This window comes from Simochromis diagramma, unplaced genomic scaffold (assembly GCF_900408965.1).
Source record: "Simochromis diagramma unplaced genomic scaffold, fSimDia1.1 OVJJ01000026.1, whole genome shotgun sequence".
In the NCBI taxonomy this organism is placed as follows: Eukaryota; Metazoa; Chordata; class Actinopteri; order Cichliformes; family Cichlidae; genus Simochromis; species Simochromis diagramma.
The window spans coordinates 6544877-6570422 of record NW_024386985.1 but is presented as its reverse complement, the minus strand read 5'-3'; the positions used below and the strand labels follow the sequence as shown (position 1 = coordinate 6570422).

The 25546-nt window shown below is 43.8% G+C and overlaps 1 protein-coding gene across 2 annotated transcripts in view; it reads right to left on the bottom strand.

The window, feature by feature from the left end:
• The window catches only part of sema6bb (sema domain, transmembrane domain (TM), and cytoplasmic domain, (semaphorin) 6Bb), a 134643-nt gene that overhangs the window by 51964 nt on the left and 57133 nt on the right, over positions 1-25546 (bottom strand). For both annotated transcript variants that reach the window (XM_040040496.1, XM_040040495.1), the window contains 7 exons: positions 22830-22957; positions 21518-21632; positions 12219-12279; positions 12010-12072; positions 2168-2266; positions 605-695; positions 80-199 (listed from right to left, as the gene is read on the bottom strand). In XM_040040496.1, coding sequence (XP_039896430.1) covers positions 80-199; positions 605-695; positions 2168-2266; positions 12010-12072; positions 12219-12279; positions 21518-21632; positions 22830-22938 — 658 coding nt within the window. In that variant the 5' untranslated portion in view covers positions 22939-22957. The remainder of the gene's footprint in view (positions 1-79; positions 200-604; positions 696-2167; positions 2267-12009; positions 12073-12218; positions 12280-21517; positions 21633-22829; positions 22958-25546) is intronic.

The following is a 25546-nucleotide window of genomic DNA, read 5'->3' as shown; positions in this document are numbered from 1 at the left end:
AACTATGCTTGACGGCGCACAAACGAACACGCCCACTCAAAGCGTCCACACACACACACGCACACGTGTCTGCAGATACCTCTGAACCACTTGGAGTCGTGCTTCACGGTGCGCAGAGCAGGACTGTCCCCGAGGCTACGGTAGATCACCGCGTCGATGGCCAGGAAGTCCGTCACTGTGGCCGTAAACAGATTCCCCTCTGATACACACACACACACACACACACATAAAAACAGCTGGTGAGTTGGATCGTCTGCCAAAGCACCATCATAAACAGTGAAGCTGGAGTTAATGTGACCTTTTATGCGCTGCATTATAAACACGATTGTGACAAACCACTCAACAATGTAATTGCAACTTTCCTACACGCCCACACAAAAATAACATTCGTTCTTTTACTACCAGCTAATATCAGATAAGGATCTGAACAGTTTCAGACACAGTATTGATTATTAATGAACGAGTTCAAACACAACGAGGTAAACTGAAGCTGAGGAAACGCTGCGGCTCTCTTTTGTTCTGCTCAAGGGACAAAAATATCTTTTGATGACATCGCACACTTCCTCATTGTGTGACAGCACACGCTAAACAAACCGTGTCGTACCTGCGACCAGAGCTACGTTGGCGTGTTTGGGATCATAGGGACACCGGGCCATCCCACTGACTGTGTCTCCCAGCATCTCCAGAGTGTCTCCCTGTTAAATCACACACACACAAACACAATTAGATGCATGCATCAATCTGGGTACTCCAAACAATATGAATACATCTACAGCAGCATCATGAAAACAAACCACAAGAGAATGGCAATTAGGGAGTGTTACCATAAGTGCAAACTAATGATTCACTGGAGGCAATTAGGCACAGCGGCAAACAACAAGAGAGTCCCATTTTCATCCATAAATAACACACACACACACAGACGCATACACATCTATGCATCCACGTCCACACGTGTACATTTCAATAAAATTGGCAGTTCATGTAATAAAATCTCTGTTATTCTTTCACTATCAATTACACAAACACAAACCGTTTAAAGGTCGCCGCAAGCAAATATTTGAAGAGAGCAGCAGATTTGGAAGACTTCAGCTCTCATCGACTGTTTGAAATGAAATAATTTATAGGTGTCATTTCATTAAAACCCTGCTTTAAATAAAACAGTAGCTAGCATCACTAACTAGTCCCCAGAGAAAATGACAGCCTATCAGGCAGAGACAGGTGAGGTATACGCTGTTGTAGAATGTCATTAGCGGCTGACAGATAATGGGGCAAGTACGTCTCAGTGTTCCACTGTTGCACCGTGTTTGAAATGTGAGAGACTGAAAATAACACTTATCTGAGAAAGCCTTTGATAGTGAAAGGATTTTTTTCCTCTCTCTCTTTCTCCCTCCGACTCCACTGCCTTCGTTCCTCGTTTAATATCGCTGCGGAATGATGTGAAATCACCCCAGTCGATGATTAATATTTATGTGCAGGTTTTTTTTTCTTCTTCTGCAAGTTTAAAACGGTTACTGTAATTGAGCGCGACAGGGATAGGCTAAGAAGTGGAGCGCGCTCCCTGCACGGTGGAGGATTCTGGTGACTTGCTGCTTGATGGATGCAAACCTTCAGAGTCTGACAAATGTGCTGTGGGACAGTGCTGGAGAAATATTCAGAAAACATTTTGGCTAGTCAACGCTTACAGTTCTAGCTCGAACTCTGGCATCTTTTAGATTCCGCCTCCATCTGTGGCATTGCTTTTCTCTCTTTACCGCAACAAGTCACGTCTCAGCAGCCTTACTCTGTGAATACGCTCCTCTCCCTCTTTTCCCCTCTTTGTGTTCTTCTTGATTTTCTGTCTCTGACTCTCAATGATAACAAGCTCGGCAGACCACAAAGTTTAACCGCCGAGAAATAACAACTGTTGTATCTCAGGAAAACGAGGCGCTGGAGCTGCCAGACAACAAGGATAAATAACTCCTGGGGAGGCAGTCGGCACTGACTCAACTGCTTGACAAACAGCTCTAATGAAGCTGTGCGTTCTCACCTGAACAAGTGCACTAATTGATCTATAGGAGGGAGACTCTGTTGTAAAAATAGACATTATTTATCAGCTAAGAGGCGCTCGACCGCTCGCAGGTGGCGGCGTAGGGCGGCTGCGATCACCCGCCTTGGGTTTACTTACAGTGTAGTTGGCACACAGCGGGTTGAAGGCGTTGGTTCCGCACAAAAACAAGCCTCCGTTTCTGCTGAGCAGCACTTTGATGAAGTTACGGCATTCATCCTGCACGAGAGAAAGACAGAAATACAGAGAATAGGCTTGATATGCAGGAGGGGTGAGCCTGAGGAACAGATGATGGCGCAAATAGAAAAAAACCCTTTATTTTTCAGACGCTGATTAGCCAAACCGCTCTGTGAAATGAAGCTTTTCAGCTGCCTGATGTGTGGAATTATCACACCATTACTGCTGTCAATCACAGTGATACAGTCTGAACGTAGCCTGCAGAGACTTTAGGCGTCTACCCTCTTCACACACGCATGCACACGTGCACGCATACACACAGCAGTTGATTGACGGAGGGTAATCCAAAGCAGCCTTAGGATTTTAGAACAAGCGGCAGATTTAAGGCTAATTTCTCAATACGTGAAGCGCGTGTAATGAATAAATAACAGCAAGTCGCATTTTCATTCTTTGAACAGTCGTGAGTTCAGCACCACCATGATGGCGGTTTTTGCCCCACAGTCCCAAATACAGATAAATGTTGGTGTCTCCACACATATACTGTGTTGTTACTGTTAGCTTTTTTATTCATTTATACTGTGCTACTAAAAATGTTTCTTCATTTATTGTTAAAGCACGTTATCGATCATCTTTAGCTCATTAGAAGGCATCATTTATTAATTAATTTATTAATATTTTTAGTTTTCAATTTGACCTCATGTACCAGTAAAGTGCATCTATTTGTTTCAGCCATGTCTGTCATGTTAAACATACTGTATATCTATATATCATACCTTATATCTCAACAGCTTATTGATTACTTTAAGCGTTCTCGTTTATTCATTTCTGATCGATAACTATTTTAATCACAGATCTTTAACCGTACAGGTTAGCTTATGTGTTAGCTACTGTGCAGACTTCACTCTCTTTCCTGCAGCATTTAGGTGAACAAGCAGCTTTATTTATTTTTTTAACTTCCTTTTAATTTAATTACTGGAAACACTTTTCTAATCTTTCTGCTCACCTACTCACTAATTCCCGAGTACTTTATTAATTTCCATGTTCTGCTGCTTTCAGCTTCATATTTTGAATGCAATCATTGCACTTCACCCTCCATACTATTTACTTATTATTTTAGAGATTAATTGCATTATTATAGATCAAGCTACTGAGCAATATATTGGTGATCAAACTCAGTAGCTGCAAAATTAAAGAGATATAAATCAATAATTAGAATCTAATATATAAAATCATATATATGATTTTGAAAAGTGTCATTGCACATAATGAGCACATTTAGTTGAGGTAATTTAGCTATATTTGATTATACCACCCACGCACTATTATGCTACTTAACTAAGATTATTCATTTATAGGAAAGGATTTTGTTGAAACTCTTTTCACTGCGCACAAAACAAATCTGTAAGACGACACAGGGCAGCGCATGAGCCTGAAAGTATGATTTTATGTTCTGATTTCCTGAAGGAGTTTTTCCATCCATGGTTGCTAAGCACAAATTTCAGATGTGACCTTTAACTGTAAAAGTCAAAAGGCACTGACAGCAATTTGCACTTGCACAGCCGCCCGAGTACGCAGAGTGAGTGGTCATGTACAGTAGATCACTGATACAGCCAGCAACCCCCAACCCACACCACAGCACACCACTGTCCCAGCCACGATGGCACCAGCTCTGCCACACACACACACACACACACACACGCACAGACACACCAGATGGGGTCTACTTCAAGACCACCGCCCACATTAATGTTGATGGAAAGAGGAGCAGAGATGAAATAAAAGTGGTGTGTGTGTGTGTGTGTGTGTGTGTATTCATATCTTTGTGGGGACCAAAAATGGTAAGTTTACTATACGTGTGGGGACCAACAATCCTTATGGGGACCAAAATCCTAGTCCCCACGAGTTTGAAGGCATTTTTGAGGCTGAAAATGTGGTTTTAGTGTCAGGGTTCCAGGTGGTTTATGGTTAGGTAAGTTTAGGCTAAGGGTTAGGGTTAGGCATCCATTTTTAATGGTTAGGGTTAAGGTAAGGGGCTAGGGAAAGCATAATGCCAATTAGATGTCCCCACAAGATATGAATACCCAACATATGCGTGTGAAAGAGATCAGAGGGAAAGCAGTGATATGCGAGACGGCTGAGTGTTATTCCAGATGCTCCACCCTCTCCCCCACCTTTCCCCTTCTCTCCCCGCAGGGATCTCGTCTTTCAGCGGGAAGAAAGAAACAGGAAAGCAGGAAGTGTTTCCACGTGAACGGTGTGAGCGCATGAAGTGAGTCGAGCGCAAGGTGCAAATTTCTAATGGTTGCGCCGCTATGTGACAAACAGAAGTGCGACTGTCACAGTACTTGCGGGCGTGTGCGTGTCACTCCCACACACGCAGAGTGTTGCGTGATGCATATAGTTAAGTACACATGTAACGAGTACGTTTGTGTGTGCGTGCATCAGAATCACAGCACAGATGCAGGCTCGTGTGTGAGAATCGTTTGCATGCTGTTTGTCGGTGGGGCTGCAGTCTGTCAGCTTGGTCAGAGCTGTAATCACAAAGCCAGATGAAGCACTCTTAATAACAACCCAGACCCACTGCCAGCATCTCGGAGATGGGAGCGAATACTCAGAAGAGCCAAACCGCTGCACAAATGTGTTCACTTGGCAGTGGCTGTTCAGCTAACATTAAGGATTTCATGACTTTAGAATAAAACAAGGTTTATAACATTTTAACTATTCAGTTCTGCACTTTACAGACATCATCCAAACTCATCCTGTGCTGCACACATGCATTTTATTAATCCCCATTCATCTATTCCAGGGAGTCATTTGGCACTCCAGATACGAGTCTTTTTTTATTCAAAGCCCAATTCAGGCAGCAGCAGGATTAACTGTGGGCTTCACATTAAAATAAAAAAAACAACAAACCTATTATAAAGGATCATGCTGTGAATTAAACAATCATATATAAACCCATGTGCTGTACGGTCTGATGCCTCCTCCCCTTTTCTGTGCATCCCCTCTCCCTGGGTAGAATCCAGGCAAAACGCCACCTGTGCTGGCTGGCAAGCCTTCCCGAGACCCAGACGACTGCAGCCCTCCTCCTCCTCTTCCTCCTCCTTCTCCTGCTCCTCTTACTGACAGCGGCAGAGCTGCCTGTGCTCTGAAAAATTAATCTGCAGCACAGATGAGTTACACAGGAGCACACGCCTCGGTGCAAATATGGACGTAATTGTCAATGAAGGGATAAATTTACAGAGGAATGAGAAAAAAAGAGAGTGTGGAAAGCTACCAAGAGATGCTGCACAAGTGTTTGCACATGTTTGCATATGCAAATGTACATTTATATCAACTAGATGCTGGCAGACAGCAGGGTTTAATCAGTTCCTCGCTCTTGAGGCAGATGTTAGCCAGGCTAGCTGTACGCTGCAGACGATGACAGAGCAAGTGCATTTCCCACTGCACAGCTAACCTCTTCCTCAGAGACACAGAAATATGCACATCCACCAGCTTTAAAATAATTGTAAGCAATCACGCACAGAGAATCCACAGCAACACAACAACAAGCACCATTAAAACCGAGGAGGCTCCACCTTCAGCATGTGCTTTTCATCTATTGTCCAGAACTCAGCCCTCAATCTTCGATGATAACAACCTTTTCACTCGGCATAAACCTCAGCTCAGAGTTTTTTTCCTAACGATCATTCTTTACTCCAAACTTCAAGAACAAGGTGTTTTACCTCCAGCTACAATAAAGATTCCTATCTTTGCTCGAACCAAAATACAAAACAGGTAAGTGTCGTAAAATATTCTGCTCATTTTCCTGTTTTAGGAGCAACCACAGCAGTTTTCATAGTCCCATAAAATATAATAAGTTATCACGATGACCCGGTTTAGTAATGTTTTGTACAATGGGAGCCATCTAAGGCAGTACATCAGGGGGTCGTATTTAGCAAGCTGCTCCTCTAAATCTCCAAAGTTTCCATTACATGCCTGGCTGGTCCCCTGATGTTAGCAACCAGGGAGAAGAGAGCACTGCTCTGCCAAGAGCCGCCATTGAGCCAGAACTCACCCACACACATATACTGTATACACAATACACTCACACACACACGCACACAAAGCCTTGGCGAACCCTCTTCCCCACTCATTAACAACAGGTCTGTCATTTCCAGAAAAATCCCCGATGCACGATTCTGACTGGAAACAGAGTGACTCTTCGTGGCAGGAACAAAGTGTGTGTATATGTTTGTGTGCATGTGGGCGGAGGATAAATTAACAGCGTTACCAAATTAGCAGCACTGTGCTGTTCAGAGTGCTGCGGTCTTACTCAGCATGTTAAAGCTAATCCGCATCCCTCTGAAGCCCTTCTTTAGCGTTTGATGGTAATTCTGACTGAACACACCACAGGCCACAAACAAACAGCACGCACAAGCAGGACGAAGAAGTGAGATGATAGAGATACAAGAATAAATGAGCAGAGAGCGAGCCGAAACTTAGTAAAAACCTACAGCTCGCCGGGTTATCCGAGCACACACACACACACACACACATTTTTCGGTCTTTGACCGTAGCACTTAACCTGGATCACCTTTGCACAGCTCTCCAGCTGCAGACCTGCTGAGTAAACGATCACGTAAACCAGATTAATTCTAATTAAATGTGATTCTGTTTGCTGCAAACATCATGAAAACCAAAGGCACCACGAACCCTTCTTTTCTTCATATTCACAGTCTTTGACCCTAGAAAGTCCTACGTTTGGTGATGAGCTCGAGTGCAGTCCACAGCAGCGTGTGGGGCCTGGGACGCTGAGTACAATCAAAATACATAGAAACACGAGACACTGGCCAGTTGGGAAAAAAAGATGACGATGACTCCACCTGGAGCGTTTTAAGCTGAGAAAAAGCAATAAAGCCACATCTTGTGATGATTCTACACAGAAACAGTCGGACGACTGCAAACCCAGAGCTCCTCTGAGAGCACGATTAACACAATATTGATCAAACAATCTTGCTAAGTGCTGCTTATAATGATGCCTGGCCGCTCTTTAAGCATCTACTATATAGTATTGCCTTTGTTTGCGTCTACATGCCCATGCTGCCACAGCCTGATACGCTGGCACAGAGCCACCTCTGGGGAGCGTCTCACCCCCAGCATCGTGCTCTCTCTCTCTCTCGTGCGCTTTGCTTTTGTGAGGAGAGAAAGGAAAGAGGGAAATAAGGAGAGCGAATGGCAGCGAGAGACAATCAAAAGGGCAAATACGAGCGAGATAAAGAGACAGCGGAAAGCGCGGACAAAGGAAAATCTAATGTGGGTAGAATATGCAGTGAGTGACAACAAGGCCGACTGTTGCATCCATCGACAGCAGCTTGGTCAACACGGGAAAAGAAAAAAAGGTGAAAGGATTAGGATATTGAATTTTCAGCCTAATTAGGGAGATACTATGTCCTTTGCGATCAACCAAGCAGAAACATTTAATTACAAAACCAATTATGAGGTGGCGAATGTATCACATCTGACACAACCGTCCCCCCGAGCAGAACGGGACATTTTCAGGAGGTGAAGTGGAGGAGAGGAGGGGAACCAGTGTGGGGGAGAGGATAAGGGAGGCACGTAAAACAACAGAGTCCTGATTGTGCTTGTGGACGGGTAGGTGAGAAACAAAAGGTCCTTTCGCACCGTAACGGCGGTGAGAAGACCTCCTCGTTATGCTGCCTGTGGTTGTTCACACTGAACCAAACTAAGCCAACAATGTGTGCTGTTGGATAGCACGACAGCACTCGTGAATAAGAGGCATGACATCTAGTGTAGAAGGCCTGTCGTGCTGCCAGCAAAGATGCAGCAACAGTCCTCCAGCACCGCGTCTGCCTCTGCAGCCACAGAGACAAAGAGAATGAAATGTGAGGCGGAGGGAAGGTGCAGCAGAGAGAGACTTTAAAGTACGGCGTGTATAAATGTACAGGATTTACAGTGTTGCTGATGATCCCTCATCCATGTTTACCCAAACCTCTGCACCGTGTCCATGCATTAATGCATGAAATGGCTCTTCTTTTGTTAAATATTCAGGCATCCTCCTTGACCTCCAGCATGATAATCAAAACGGCAACAGGGGGTAAGAAACGCGCCCGCGGCGGTCTGATGCAATCAAGTGCAAAAGTGCTTCAGTAAACACTGCAGAGACCGATATAACAAGATCATATTGATACTGTGATGCACATTTTATCATCATCGTGGCATCATATGTGCATTTTAAATAACATAATTGTCTGAGCTCAAAAGCCGCCTTGCAGAATCTAAAAATCCCCAAATTTTCCAAGCAGCCCTTCAGCTCAATAAAGTCATAATGAATGAAGCAGAAAACACATAATTGCACACCAGCTGTAATTATTTACTCGAGTTTAATAGTCCAGCAGCTATAGTCTGATGACTGTGAGCCAATAATTCGGGTTTCCGCTGTGGCTGGAGGACTTCCTGGGAAAGACTTCCTGTTCTGTGTGTCCATTTATCTATTTTATCAAATGCACTCCAGAAAACGTGTTCCCACTTTGGCTCTTTACAGGGACTCCATTCTGCACGTTTACATGTAAAGATCTGTTTATTTCTCCGTATTTTGACATGCAGGTTCACGTAGGACAGGGGTGGGCAATTCCAGGCCCCGAGGGCCAGTGTCCTGCAGGTTTTAGATCTCACCTTGGGTCAACACACCTGAATCACATGATTAGTTCGTTACCAGGCCTCTGGAGAACTTCAGGACATGTTGAGGAGCTAATTTAGCCATTTAAATCAGCTGTGTTGGTTCGAGGACACATCTAAAACCTGCAGGGACACCGGCCCTCGGGGCCTGGAATTGCCCACCCCTGACGTAGGATGTGGACTCTGTGAGAATAGTTTCTAAAAGAATTCATGCTCATGTGACCACTGTGCAAGTTCAGCAGTAAATATTAGTTTTATTGCAATCCAAAGGCATCGATATACTGTGGTAGGACATCAGGTTTAATGCTGTAAATGATGGGCTACAACACACCGCCGTTACTCCTGCACTATTTGCTTCCAAGTTCCTCCTCCTCGACCGGCGTGGTTTCAACACCTGAAGGACACAACGGTAAAACAGCTTTTGCTACCCCAACACAACTAGACTTTCCTTTTTCTGCGTCAAAGCGACAGACACAGAGTCAAACACGGTGACACGGTGGGAATTTTGGTTGCAAAGACCATCAAATCTGTCCGATCTGAACCGCTTTCACTGTGATGCTGAAGATGTCATCATGATTCTTGGTCGTCTTCTGTCTGGGACAGCCCAAACTCACACAGTGTGTATAGGACTTCACAGTATTTAACGATGCTAATTCAGATAGAGATACTTTATCGATAAATGATCTCTCAGGTGGACGCCATGCAGGTGCAGTGGTTAGCACCGTCACCTCCTTGGTTCAAATCCAGTCTGGGGCTTTTCTATCAGGAGTTTGCATGTTCTCCTGTGTCTGCAAGGCTTTTCTCCAGGTACTCCCACAGACATGCATGGAGTTCGGTTAACTGGTGATTCTAATTTGGCTGCAGGTGTTAGCCCTGGTGACCTGTACAGGATACACTCGGCCTGTCTCTCTATGTCAGCTGGGATGGGCTCTGACCCCCTAAGACACTGATCTAGATAAGTGGAAGAAAATATTATGGATGGATGTTTGCATTTACTGTAAAAATACTGCTGCTATTCTCTTTATCAAGCTCTTGGTTTGCCACAAATTATTTCGTGTTTGGTTAGTGGTTTTGCTATGTCTTCATATCATTACTTAGGCAGTACAGCAGCGTCTGCATGGTTAAAAAAATTACAGAATTTTTTTTAAATGCATTTTAAATACGAGTGATTATAATAATTGTACTTATTTTGGCAGAAAACAGAAACAGAATATGTAATATGTTCAAAAAGAAAAACCTTCAAAATGTTGCATCTTTGTTAATACTGTCAGAGGTTAATTAAAAATGTTCATTGTACTGTTTTCAGTGTAATTACTGAAACAAAAATAACTGCGTTCAAGTCATATTTTAACAGCAAATATAAGATGTGCCATCAGGGAGTGAGTGCATGATTGGATGCAATCACACAGACACACAAACGCGCGCACACACGCACGTCTTTTCAAATGCATCTGAGCCCAGAGAGCTGACTGAGAGGACCTGGCAGTGTTCTTATCTTCCTCACATTGCCGTGTGACTCACAGCATTACCAGGCAGCACAGTCATTAGGGGCAAGAAGACCTTTCATATCTCAGTCAGCCCCACGGCTCTCCGCAGGGCCGGCCAACAGGGACCCACACTCGCCCCCTCCTTTCTCTGTGCCGAGCTTTTTGTCTCTGTCCCACTATTCTCCGTTGTGCTTCTGTCTGGCGATGTCTCACACAGATTTAATGTCAGGTGTTCTCTCACTGTGTTAAATAAGTCATTTTTTGTGTGCCTGGAGGGGACAGAGCCCATGTTTCCCCTGTCAACCACAACCATCACAGCTGCATACACCCACACACGCAGACACTGAATACGTGATGTTTGTGTGTTCGGCAGACAGCAGCAGCAAGGACTGAGTGTGTGTGCCGGAGATATAAGAGGTATTCAGGCGTGGGCTGCCGCCGGCTGCAGGGACATTTTACCCCATCCCTCCTCACCGCCTCGGCTTCCTGACGCCCACCTGCATTTTCCGAGGGCACAGACTGCAGGCCTAACTCACGACGGTGGGATGAGTTTAACGTTGCGTGCTCTCCCGATCGATGTGCACGTTTGCTCGTGAGTGACGGCTTGGATGAGCAGGGACAATAATATGTGGTCACAGCCCTCCTTCTTAAGGCTGCACCAGCAGGGCTGACAATCAGATGACTGGCACAGAGAAACCAAGGCTCCAGGCAAAAAAGGTAAAACGTGGCATAATTTAGGAGAGCAAAGCGTGTGCCCATGTGTGCACATGTGTGCAGGGACAGTGTAACTGAAGCCTTGCTGAAGGATTTTTCAAAGGAAGCTGATTGATTTAAACAGCTTTTTACTGACTTTGTGCCACTGTGCAGCTCACATGTGCTGCAAAACAACTCAAGCTGCAGAGAGACACCACTCACTCCAATTTACCGCAAATGCAAATGACGAAATGACGAAATGAAACGACAAACAGTTCAGAGAATATGAAAAAAAGTGGTGAAAAACAGAGAAAATGCAAAATGAAATCAAATTTCTATCCACCAACCAGGCATGTCCAAAGTCTCCTTCAGCTACAACCGTTTATAGTTCATACAGAGCAATAAAATACATTTTTAATATCATTCCTTTACGGATTTTATGGATTACGAGCTACTGTTGTTTGGAAAAGCGATTGAGCCGTTTCAGCTGCTGTGATCAAATCATATCAACATGATTTATACGTGACAGAGTCTTCTAAAAATGACCGAGCCACCTGATTCTGCTGCTCCACTGAGATTTATTGTGTCTTTAAGTGGGTACTTTTGATTTTCTTGTCCACTGTTTCGGTCGAGTGTCACTTTTCCGGTCGATGCTGTTCTCTGGCACAGCGAGCAGCTTTTAGCGAAAAAACCTCCCCAAACACACAGTACTCAGGTCTGCAGGCTCAGTGTCGAGCTGGAAAACACGGCGGAGCATTTATCGGCTCAAGAGCCGGATACTTTGCCCAGGAGGGAGTGGAGACAAAATCAGAGCTAAAAGGAGAATTACTGGATGCAAATAAAGACACAAACATGACTAAAGTTAGTCTGAATCTGTTGGATGTTTAGACTCTGCAGCATGATTAAGACAGACAGACGCCGTCTCACCTCATGTTTGCCCTTCATCCTGCAGATCCGGATGTCGTTCTTGTTTGACTCCCACGTTCTTTTCTATAAATGAAATGAAACACGGATAAATACTGCTGCTTACCCTGGCATTTCTCTCGTGGAAAATGACATTTTCCAGCTTGGAGACAAGTGACGTGCGCACCTAAAAGGCTGTAATTGCCATGCGTGTCTGCTAAGAAGGTGCTTACCTTGTTGTAAAACATCTCATCTCCTGCAGTGGTGTCCAGCTCCACACGAAAAAGGTCATCCCTGGAGAGGGAGACACAGAGAGGGAGTTAGACAGCACAGCTCCATCCAGAGCTAACAGCAAGGCAACATCGGCTCCTTCCTAACGTGGATTCTTTTGCTAGCTCGAGTACATCATCTGCATTTGTAACCTGTGTTTGCTTTGAGTATAATTTAGCCACAGCACACGCAGCTATGTGACGCAAACACACACAGAAATGCTGTTTATTCATTTAAAGTTGATAAGAGCAACAGAGATTAAGGAAGAGCTTTACAGTGTCTTCCATTTGTCCCAATATATACAGAAAAATGACCCCAAATTTGGCTTATCAGTCTTTTCTAATCCTAAAATTGAATTAATGGATGATTGAATCAAGTTGTTACACTGATGCTTTCACGCCCCAACACGCTGTCCACACGTGGTCCAAAACCCTAACACCATGCATGTATTCATGACTTCCCAAACACTTCTTTTTTTGCACTCTTAGTCTGCTGTTTGCAGTAACCTTGAAAAATGCCTCCTAAACCAGAGTTAGGCTAAGAAGCTAACAGCTGACGTTTGCATATTGATGAGGGCCAGGACGGATCTGAAGCATGGGTTTCTTCTGAAGTGGCTAATCTGTAAATCTGCCACAGCCATGTTAGTCCTGCAGTATCGATCCATCTCTGACCCAGCTCTACCTTCCATCTGTGCTGCACGAACTCTCCTAATTTCTTTCACAGAAGGCGAGGCGCACAAGTGCTTGCTCATGTGAGCTGGAGAGTGTGTATCTGTGTGTGTTTGCATCTAATTTTACCGAGAGAGGCGGCTGTGAGAATGCATGCTTGATAAGAGCCCAGGTAGGCCAAGAGCCAGCAGGTCACCCCTCTTCTGAATAATTTATCTTCACTTCCTGTTGCTGTGTCAGAATATTACAGCCCTTTCAGCACATCAGAGCGGGAGAATTGTTAAGTGGCGAAGAAGTGCAAAATCACCAAACAATGGCTTGGTGTATCCCTGCTTAACAGGTCAAAGTTTAAGCATCCTCAAATCAGCGGAGAGGGCGAGAGAGTGAGACGTAATCTCATCCAGGCTGCTTCAGCATCGTCTCGGCATGATGAATACAGCAAAAGGCCTCCGAGTCGGTGGGGCTGGCAGCCAGCACTGTTGTCTCTCGTAGTGCAGAGCATGAGGAATTATTTACACTGCTGCTTCTCTTTTCTTCTGCACTTCAGGTTGTTTGAATGACGCAAAGCCTGGATGCTTTTCTTTGTTTACATGCGCGTTAGCCGGTTTCTGTGTGCTGCTTGTGACATAAGGTTGGAGTTAAGTGTGTGCAAAGAGTTCACGTTTATATTGCAAGATGTGTGTTAAGCCTTCAAATCACCTCATAGGTTTTCCTGAGAGCACAAACAACAAGTGTCTCTTTGTAGCCTCATCTACGTGTACGATACCCACGTGCCGGAGTTATTATTTTAGAAATGCCTCCAAACCTTTTGACCTGGTAATTCAAAGTCAACACGAAACTATTTTCTTACTCAACCAGCTCATGAACTTTCTACAAACACCAGCAGGCTGAAGGTCGAGACCTCTCAAATTGCCCTCTTGGCCAGGTCTCTCTTAGAAAAGAGATTTGAATCTCAGTGAGACTTTTACTTGGATAAATAAAGGAGAACGATGTTTTTTCTTGCCATAGCTGCAGTGTTGTGCTGCTTTTCTGAGTGAAAATCCAGTGTGCAGCAGAAGTTACAGCAGTGAAGGAACAAAAATGGAGGAACTGACACCGACATTAATGACTGAGAGGAGTCCGGTGTAAGTATGCGAGAGAGGGGACATCAGGTATCTGCAGACCACATCCTGCACGCCATCAGCATTTTACTGAGAGAGCAACAGTTTGATCAAAGGCCTTCTTCAGACATTAAATTTAGGACATTTGGCTATTCAGTGGCCAAAATAAGCATGCAGATAACATTATGGCTCTGCTATGACCGACACCCTCAGTCTTAAGCATGAGCCTCTGGTCATGGGTAGTTGTGCGCCTTCTTCTCTAAAGTGATACAATCTGCAGATGCAGTTTGGCAGAAAGGAAACAGTTCTCAAATAGAACTGCTCAAAACAAGGTTTGGGCATTTATTTGATATCTGGTTGCTGATGAGGTGTTTGAATGCCTCTTAGGGTGAGTGTCATCGACAGATATATTTTATTCAGCTTAAGGCAGAGAAAGATATGTCCAAAACAAAGATTCAATGGAAAAGCAACACTACAGTCCAAAGGAACAGAACTGTGGCTTGAAGTGTACTTAAGTGTTTTGAGTGTGATGGAGAGAGACGGGCGTCGCTGTTCCACCGTACAGCAAAACGATCACTGCTGGAAGCTGAAAAGCAGTTCCTGTTATTTTCATTCATTTTTCATGTTTTTGGTAACGCGGTGAGGTGATCCTGAGAGTTGCACTCTCAGCCTTGTTTACCAGAACTTGCAAAAGAGAGCGCATTACTCCAAACCTGGCTTGTATGTCTTAGAGCTCATTTTAAAATTCCAAAGTTTGTTTTTAAATGCTTAACGGTCTTGCCATCCTTACTCACCCCCGGGTAGGGCTGTTCGATATAACGATATATATCGGATGACGATATTAAAAACGTCTATCATTTCATTTTACGCTATCGTTTGTTTCGTGGTGTCGCAAAATAAACTGTTTACGGCAATAATTTTTTCATCGTTTTGATGGTCACTGTAGTGGCTATACTAATTTCTTAAAGTTCTCTCTTTCTCTTATATTTTATATAACCACACTACAGACGGACAAGCGCCTGTTTTTAGGCGTTGTGGTTAGCAACAACGACGGTCACACCATCGCGTGTCCGCTTATTTATGTTCCACATAAACCTTTCACAATAAAGCTCAAGATCCTGTTGATACTTTTCAAAATAAACTGAATCATGTGAAAGAGCAGATTATTTACGGATGAGAATTAAAAAAGAGCCGCCAGGTGCTAAAAAATAAACCTTAGACTCAAACGTTAGAACAGGCTTTTCCCCGCAGCACACCGTGTAATAAATACTCACAAAGAAAACGGCGGCCTTTACAACTTATGTCTAAAAATGTATCGTTTCATGCATCGGTTAAAACACTCGACTCCAGCTACATGACGCGCAGCTGGAAACACTTCCCGCAAGTCGAGCTGCCCGAGATTCACAGAATTTACAGAAAATGTTACATTTCTGTGATTTATATCGTTATCGGGACGATAGAATTCTTATATCGGGATATGAGATTTTGGTCATATCGCACAGCCCTACCCCGGGTTCTCAGGTCAGCTGACGAGCTGCTCCTGGAGGTTAACGAGCAGTTATGGCGTTAACTTCATTTTAACGAGATTAACGCTGACAGCACTACTTAAAACCCTTTTTACTCCTTGGCTTTTCACAGTCTGATCGTGATTTTCCTGCTATAATTTAATCTAATGCACTGATTTTATTGTTTTTATTTAATTTTAATTATTATTATTTAATTATTATTATTATTATTATTATTTTTAAACTTAATTTAATGTACCGGTTTTTTTGCCATGTCAAGTGTACAGCACTTTGTTTCCAGCCTGGATTGGTCTGAAAGTGCTACATAAATAAATTGCTTGCTTGCTTTACATACTAAACTTTCCCTTCCGGCCTCAGTAGAGTGTCTCCCTGTCTGACTGCCACAAGCCAACTGACCTTCAAGAGTCACATTAGCGGGCTAACACAGTATAAAACATCCAGACTGGCAGCAAGTTAGCACTTCCCACTCCAGGTAATGCAGAATGTGCAGATAAAACATGCGCGCACACACACATACACGCCTACACGCACACAGACTGACAGCACAAACATCTTACAAGTGGAACAGTTATTCAAGAGTTTGAGTCATTCCTTCAGTCATGCTGTCAATTGGTAAACTCTCCAATTGGTTTATGTTTGTGTGGATTTGCCTGTTGGATCTAACTCGGGGCTGAGGACCACAGGATCCACAGCTGCTCGTCTTAACAGCAATGAAATGGGGCTTAACGCAGCAAGACTCTTACTCCACTTGGCACCAGTCAAATACAGAGTTTACTTTCATTTAGCGGGGATGGGAAAGAGGACACGGAGAGGTAGCAGCTCTCAGAGGGCGTCTGGGGCAGGGATTTAGCAGTGCTTGCAGTCAGAGGAAGAACTATGCTAATGGCGACAGGACTTGGGGATGAGTGAGGCGTCTTATCAGGCCACGCACTCTGTCGAAGCTTTTTGCAGTCATACCTGCCACCACAGGTACTTATTCATACAGTGTACATTTTAAAACTCAGTCACCCTGCTGGGCCGTCTCTGGCTCACAAATGCGTTTGCACATGGATCTATTTCTTTCCAGGCTGATCGTTTACCACCAGGAAGCCACAAACACTATTAGCCACTTACAAAAAGATAGAAATATAGTCTCGAAACGTTCTCTCTGCTTGCCTCCCCCGCTGCCCCGCCTGTAAGCTTAGTATTTTCTCATCATCCGGTTGGTTGACATTCAGATCAGATTTCTCCTCCTGTTCAGGAATAATTTCTACAGCTGTAAATTCAAATTAATTTTTTAAGTGTTTCATGGCCGCTTGTTATAAAGCAGACCTTCAAACTGCAGTAGCTATAGTTGTCTGCGGGAAGTTTTATTGCCCGACCGTGTGCATGTGTGTGCTTATAGATCCTCCCGGTGCAGACAGAATGGCTGGAACCAAGCTACATAGTTTGATATATTTACTACCGAGTCTCAGCAGTGAAGTTAGGCCTGCTGGAGGCAGGGGACTGGGTCATTTCCTGGAGGACAGCGGCGTCTCTTATTGGAAACCGCTTCAATCTTCCTTCCACTACAGCAAATAATCAGCACCATATGTAGAAACTAACTGTCTCCTTCTTTCGGGATGTTTCAAACTGTGTTACTTTCTGGACAACATGGACAGTAAATCTTAACGTGCATGCTCTTTTTTTTTTAGCACGGTTGCTTCAGGTCGGCTCCTGAATGGCGTCGGTGGAGAACCAGATGTTGCACAGCAGTGGCGCAGGTGAGGAGACTGGGCTTCCGGCCTTTCTGACCACCGGGGCTACTATCTGTTCAGGATCACTGCCTTCAGCAGACTGACAGGCATATGGGGACCATCATCACACGGAGAACAAACTAGAAATCACTCAACTTGATATTTGTCAGGTCAAATATCAGCCCTCACATGCAGCTACTCCACAGGAGAGAGCGACAGCTAAAGGAACACGTTACTAGCTAGTAATAAAACGATAACATGCATTCAATCTTTCTGTCTTAATGTTTACAGATGGCACGCAGCACGCCGTGGCTCGTGGTTATCTTTTCAACATGGCTGCAAGGCTATTCCGCTCAGGCCTACATAACGTTTCCATGTGCTCAGTTCTAAAGTTCCTGTTTGAGAAGGAGAACTGCTACCGTGTTGGCATCGTGTTGCTGTCACACGTTTTCTTCTAACAGATGTCAGAGTAACACGAAGCAGCTGTGGCAGTCTGCCAGGTTCCTACTAACTCAGAGGTCTGCCTTGTAACTATTAATTTATTTGTCAATAAACTTATTTTGGAAGATTAATAATACATGCTAAAACCTGAGGGGAGACACTTATTACCCTGCAAGCAAGCTAATCTCAATTACTCCTTACTAACTTCGTGTGTGTGTCCAAGCTGTCATTATAACAGTATCGTAGAATCAGGTGCAGCGTGTTTGACAGTGTTGTTTTATGTGTTGCATTTGAAAGGCGGGACATTTCAGGAGGAACCAATGACTGAAAATTACATATGCTGTTTAATAATTACACATCGGGGGTGGCGGTGGCGGTGGCTGTGGCTGTGGACGTGGAGCAGGTCATCCACTCTTCCAGTCCATGGTCAAGTGTGTGTGATGGATAAAAGTGTGAAAACATAACATAAAGTGCTGTACAAATGTGTGTGTGACTTAGAGTGCTCTAAATATACAAAATGAAAGTATAACATACATGTGAATGTCAGTGTATTTACTGTTTAATTGGCTCGTGTGAAACCAGTACATAAACAAGCTAATCCATTTAATAGGGAATGGTAATGTAAGTGTTTTTTGACCAGTGTGAGGTTGGCATTAATGGTTATAATGAAGAAAATGTCATATTCTGGAAAGAAGTAAATAAAATAATCGATATAGAAAATTTTACAAGTGTTCTAAAAACATCAGTTCTCACATCTCTTTAGCTAATGTTTTACTGGTCATGTTCTGTCGTCATTCTCCAAATGTCACCAGTTCTCCAGTATTTATGTTCCTATGCTGTGCGAGTGGACTCGAGGCTACTAAAACCTAGTCTCCTGATACTTTTGGCTGATCGCTCAGGATCCACCGAGTCTCTTTAAGTCTCTCAAGAGACAAAGTTTATTAAAGAAAGGCTAATGGTCCAAGCAGGTCCCACAGGCTACACATCCTGGGCTTTGTGGTGCCATGTTTCACGGGTCAAAAACTATTGACTTTTTTGCGTGTGTTGATGTAACATCTGGGAGTACTTCAGCCTCAGCTGTACTTGCACATTTCCTCTGAGATGAATCCTGACGTTAGCACTAAGGAGTATCCACATGGGGAGCGATTCACTTGTGGCTTCTGGGTGCTCGCAGACATTTCAGGTGCCGGTTGTTTAGCTAACCATCTGTTCCATTCACCACACTGTCACGTGTCCAGCACTGCCCTGCACTCTCACTGGTGGTTGCTTCAGCTGTTTGGTATTGCCAGCTGCTTGTTCGTATCTACCTCCTTGAAGTTGTGGAAACTCTGCACCTCATAGTGGTTGAGTTTCTTCTACTGGTTATGAATTTAAATATGTTGTACAAAATATATTGTGTATAATTTATTTAACAATAAATTGGGAATAAAAACTGATATGTGTACGTTAAATATTTTATGGTGCCCAGGTCAACTCAAATGCTCTCGCCAGCATCAGTAGGAGGCGGTGAAGCATCCACCTCTCCTGGAGTACAAATTGGGTCGATGAGTCGGTGACGCGAAATTCGTCTTTGTCATGAAAGTTAGACACGGATCTAACTTTGGATCTAACAAACTCTTAAAGCAGTGAAACTGTTTATCAGAGGGAACGTATGATTTTTAGGAAACTCCAGTCCAACATTAGCTGGAATAACATGAGCTTAGAACCAGCTATTGTTGTTATAGCCAATTCTTTGTCTGTGGTATAGAAGCCGCAGGGTCATGTGTCTAATCTGCATGTTGTCTTAGGTTAAATCTCTGACTTCGGCTCTGGAGATGACGCTTCAGGTGAGGAGGAAGAGGATGAGGTGGAGATGAGGAAGATGAGAGCAGTGGTGGAGGAGGAAGATGAAGAGGATGAGAAAGAGATAATGAGAAAGACATGATGAAAACTGAAAGAGCTATTTTTTCTTTTTAAATGAAAACATGGACGCTTTTCTGTAGTTCTTTAGGCAAATTTAGGAATTCTCATGCAAATGGAATGCCACTGGGATACGGAGGGTTAACCAGGCTGCTGCTTCTCGCTTCCTGTCTGGACACAGCTGAAGTTAAACTTGCTCACTTTGAGTCAGGAGTGTATGTTTCACACATATGAAGTCACCAAATGTCACTCACTTTCCGTGATGTGTCTGGTCATTACATCGACGATGGCGCTTGGCGATGTGAGTTACTTGGTAACACATATAGTGATAACCAGTGTTGGTCAAGTTACTTGAAAAAAGTAATCAGTAACTAATTACTGATTACTTCCCCAAAAAAGTAATCCTGTTACTTTACTGATTACTTATTTTTAAAAGTAATTAATTACTTAGTTACTTAGTTACTTTTTAAAAACACGATTTACAACCTGAATAGGTGATAAAGCGATAGATCTTTCAGCCCAATTCTACTTTTTCTACATAATCCATCATACAAAATGTAATCAAATGGAAAAGTCCCTTTTTAAAACTTGTTTTATTAGTTTTAATCTTTTAGCTTTATGCATCAAGCAAAAATGTAATTATATGCAACATTCTCTGACTGGAAGAAATTTGTTTAATATTTAAACCTATTTTCTGCACATTCCAGCACATAAAATAAAATAGGTTTTTTTTGTTTACACTCAGTCTTTCAAATAGATGCAAGTAAAACACATCAGAAAATAAATAAAGTCAAAGACTAGCGGTCCTTTTGCTCTATTTTCACCTGTAAAGCAGGAGTTGGGTAGGCGGAGGGTTACCCTGGTGCAGGTGAGCCACAGCGGTCAGTGGAAGAATCCGCGAGTTTCTCTGTGAGTTTCCCATTATGTCGTAGCGCACTCGGTGCTTGCTTGGAAGTTTAGGGGTCTTTTTCGCTGTAAAAAGTTTTCTTCCCACGCACAACGGACACTAATGTTTTTGTCACTTTTTGTGGAATCAAACTCAAAGTAAGGTCAGTACTTCCACGCTTTAAACGCTGCACGCTCATACTCTCTCCCGCACTCGATATATTATCCATTGTTGATCTGCACACAGCTGTTGTCACAAACGTCGCACTTGCTTACGTCACTGTCATGAGACATTCTCGCAAAAAAAAAAAATCACGGTTTTAGTAAGGCAATAACGCAGCGTTCCTATGGGAAAGTAACGGTAATCTAATTACCGTTTTTGCAATAGTAATCCCTTACTTTACTCGTTACTTGAAAAAAGTAATCGCGTTACAAGTAACGCGTTACTGCCCATCTCTGGTGATAACAGGCAGTCCAAGAGATTTTAAAACCCCAGGTAAGTGACGTAATGTACATTAGTATATACACTGATCGGGCATAACATTATGACCATCAAGGTGTGCAAAAGTTGCGAGGTGGAGTCTCCATGGATCGGCCTGAGATCTGGGGAATTTAGAAGCCAAGTCGACACCTCAAAAGCAACGTTGTGCTCCTCAATCGTTCCTGAACGATTCTTGCTTTCAGCACATTATCCACAGTGATCAAGGAGCACCGTTCACCTCAGTACCTTCATCGAACCACTTTTAAAAGATACTGACCCCTACGGACCGAGAAGACCCTGCAAGACCTGCAGTTTATAAGCTCCAAGTCATATAGCCATCACAGTTTGGCCTTTTTTCAAACTTGCTCATTCTTCCTGCTTCTAACATCAACTGTGAGGACAAAACGTTCACCTGCTCCCTGATATATCCACCCACTAACAGGTGCCACAATGAAGACATAACCAGTTATTCACCTCACCTAGCAGCAGGTACAGGCCCGATCGGTACATCTACACGTGTGTCTGCATGTGTGTGTGGGTCGCGTACCTCGCTCCGATGTAGAGCGTCCGATTGACCTGCAGGATCCTCTGGACGTGCAGAGGCTCTTGTCTCAGCCACGTTTTGTGCGGTCGGCCCAGAAACACGGGGTATCTTCTCACCACTGTCAGAAAATCAAACAGAATGGCTTCTCTGAAACGGTCATCCATCTTTGCCAAAAGTACTCAGCATAAAAGTGGTTTTGTGTTAGTTTGTTTTGACAGTTCAGCCTCAGTAACAGGTATTCAAGGTGAAGTGGAGAAAGCATTTGAGATCTGCATTTGAAAGCACAGCTGACGCGCTACTTTAAATGTACCGAGACACGGAGGGGAGCGTAGACAAATAATCTGAAAATGAAAGATGTCTGATCTGCACCTCATATGTCATTATATTCACAAGTTTTTGTTTGTTGGCTGATTGAGATTCACTTTTGATGGATTGTTCATTTACATGCAGCCTTTTGTTGACAAGTTTGGCAATGCATGTTCTGCCGGCTGATTCGGATAATTCAAAAAGACAGAAACAAATATCAGAAAGGTAAATGATCAGTGCTGTACATCGAGGAAGAGGAAGGGAACCGAAGATGGAAGCAATAAAACATTTCCAGTCATGCTGTACCACAGATTTCTAAGGAAAGCTGGTATATTTCTATCTGATATTATTTCATGTGCTCAGCACAGTCTGCTTTTTTCTTTTCATTTCTATATTTTTCTTCTTCTACTTCATTCCTATCCTGTATGTCTTATCTTTGCTCCGGTTTCTGCATCACTCTGACCTGCTGTGATTGGGCCTCTGACTTCTGTTTCCACTTATACCTGCTGTAAACCACAGCTGTTGGGTCTACTGCAGCCTAGCCAATAGGCAGCACCCAGTAGTCAGACACGTCTACGCTCAGCTGTTCATTATTGATATACAAAGAAGGGCCTGGACTTAGCTGGAAAACCACCGGTCAATATTATTGAACTGCAGTCAATCTAGATCAGGGCTAAGCCGGAGACTGCAGAGCCGATACGGAGCCACAGAGTCTGAGCGTTCGAGGGGCTGCATCTCTCAAGGGTCTGAGCTCATGTGTGGGAAAGTCACGAATGCGAGAGCCCCTTCCACGGCTTCGGTCTCATTCCCGAGCGTGACCCCATGCTTCAACGCGTTTTGTGTGAAATCTCCACAGCCACCATCGTGACCTTAACCCTTCGCCGTAGCCTCCCCCCCTCATTCATCACCATGCGCATTTGGCTGTAACCCAACACTTCACATCATGTCGTGGGTGAGAGAAATGCAACGGAGGAAAAGGGAGTAGGAGCGAGAAAGCGAGGGGTCAAACCTTCTGTAGGGATGAAGTTCAGGGGCCCTGGTTCCTCCGGGAAAGCCGAGCTAGCCGTTCGCAGCAGCCAACACAGCAGGAAGAAGTAGGAAGGGGCCACAGCTGCCATAGCAACCCAACTGCAGAGTCTGTGGAAATAGAAAAAGGGAGAACTCGGGTGAGTTGTGGTAGACACATTCACTAGCAGGCTAGTTCTCTCGAGTTCATCTTTGTATTCACACAGCATCTGCGTCTCCGTCCTGTCGGGAGGGGAGATAAACATCTGCTCAGGGTGACGGATTAAGTCATCCACTCCAGGAGAAGTGTCCAGTCAGCCACCTCTCACTGTGGCATCACCACATCAAACATCACATCACAATGACACATCCAAATCCTACGGGAAAGAGACATCAGAGGAAAAAGAGAGGTTGACATCCTGTCCAAGACAGAGGACAACGTATGTCCCATACACCGATCGATAAAACCCTCTGTGGGCATAAAGGGAGAGAGACGGGCTCGATACGCGTCACGTATTATCCAGTATGAGAGACAGAGAGGAAGAGAAGTGGTGGTTTACTTAAATGAAATGCTTTCCAGTGACGCAAATCATTTTTCACCGGGCAACACCGAGACTTGTAGGTCTAGAACGTAATTCATGTGGAAATACAAATGATACCCAAATGAAGTTAGCCTACACAATCCATCTGCAAAACGATGGCTCCAGCACTTAGCCTTGAAGGAGGAAAGCACTCAGAATTTATATCGACTTAAACCGCAAACCTCAAAAGGTATGACGAGCTGGCTACCCCCCCCATCTCTGTTTGTGAGACTGAGCTGCCAGAGAGAACTTTATAAAGTTGTTATAGTCTTAAGATCTGACTCATCTGTAATTATAGTAAATTTCCTGCCTTGCAATAAATTGTGTTTTCAAAGGAATTCCACAGAAACACGGCAATTTACAAAGCCCCACAGCTCCACACTTATCTCATGGCGTCATTTGCTTTGAAAATCTCGCGGGGAGGCAGTCCCCTCCACCCCCACCACTGCAAACACAAAGCATTTTCTTTTACAGTCATGCACAATTGCAACATCTAACAACACCTGACATTTGAATCTGGATTTCTTTATGCAAAATGCTTTAACATTTGCCTGTGGTCGCAGGCGCGCATGGTGTAACGCTGACTGTACAGTGTTGTTATATCTGCTGTTGTTTCCATCAAAGGGCATCGGTGATGCTCATTTCCACCTCCATGTTTTTATCGCTGACTTTTACTCGAGTAACTTGAGTGCATCATTCCCTGTTAAAAAAAGTCATCACGCCTCAGTTCAGGTGACCGTGAGCATCACCTCTTCCCCTCTGCCAGTGCCAAACAAACTTCCTCAAACCACAATCATGACAAATGTGATGCAACACCAGCAAATAAAAAAATACTACATTCCCAAAAACCTGCAGTCATGTGATACAGAAAGCCCTGCTAATCAAATTCACTTGATTAAGTGTGAGCACCTCTATAAAAGCAGCGTCTGCAGTTTGTTGGTCTGTATGTGTTAACGCAGTCTTCCTAGAAGGAGACATCTGTGCACTATTCAGAAATAAGAACTCAGTCTGAGACTGTACAGGCCTCAGTCAGCCTGTTAAACTTAACATTCATCATCAGTACAATTAGAAACAGACTGAACAAGTGTGGCGTATTTGGAAGGGTTACCAGAGAAACTCTGCTCTCTAACACAGGGGTGGGGGAACTCCAGGCCTCAAGGCCCGGTGTCCTGCAGGTTTTAGATGTGTCCTTGATCCAACACAGCTTATTTAAATGGCTAAATTACCTCCTCAACATGTCTTGAAGTTCTCCAGAGGCCTGGTAATGAACTAGTCATTTGATTCACGTGCGTTGACCCAGGGTGAGATCTAAAAGGATGATCTGATATCGTCGTGTTGGTGTTGTGGCCACATCATCATAATAAATGTTGTTCCAGGTTTAACATTGCAAGTGACCAATCACCAGAGATGGGCAGTAACGAGTTACTTGTAAAGCGTTACTGTAATCCGATTACTTTTTTCAAGTGACGAGTAAAGTAAGGGATTACTATTGCAAAAACGGTAATTAGATTACCGTTACTTTCCCGTAGGAACGCTGCGTTACTGCGTTACTAAAACCGTGATTTTTTTGCGAGAATGTCTCATGACAGTGAGCAAGTGCGACGTTTGTGACAACAGCTGTGTGCAGATCAACAATGGATCATATATCGAGTGCGGGAGAGAGTATGAGCGTGCAGCGTTTAAAGCGTGGAAGTACTGACCTTACTTTGAGTTTGATTCCATTAAAAGTGACAAAAACATTAGTGTCCGTTGTGCGTGGGAAGAAAACTTCTTTTTACAGTGAAAAAAAACCCTAAACTTCCAAGCAAGCACCGAGTGCGCTACGACATAATGGGAAATTCACAGAGAAACTTGCGGATTCTTCCACTGACCGCTGCGGCACACCTGCACCAGGGTAAACCTCCGCCTACCCTACTCCTGCTTTACAGGTGAAAATAGAGCAACAGGACCGCTAGTCTGTGACTTTATTTATTTTCTGATGTGTTTTACTTGCATCTATTTGAAAGACTGAGTGTAAACACAAAAAATATATATATTTTATGTGCTGGAATGTGCAGAAAATAGGTTTAAATGTTAAACAAATTTCTTCCAGTCAGAGAATGTTGCATATAATTACATTTTTGCTTGATGCATAAAGTTA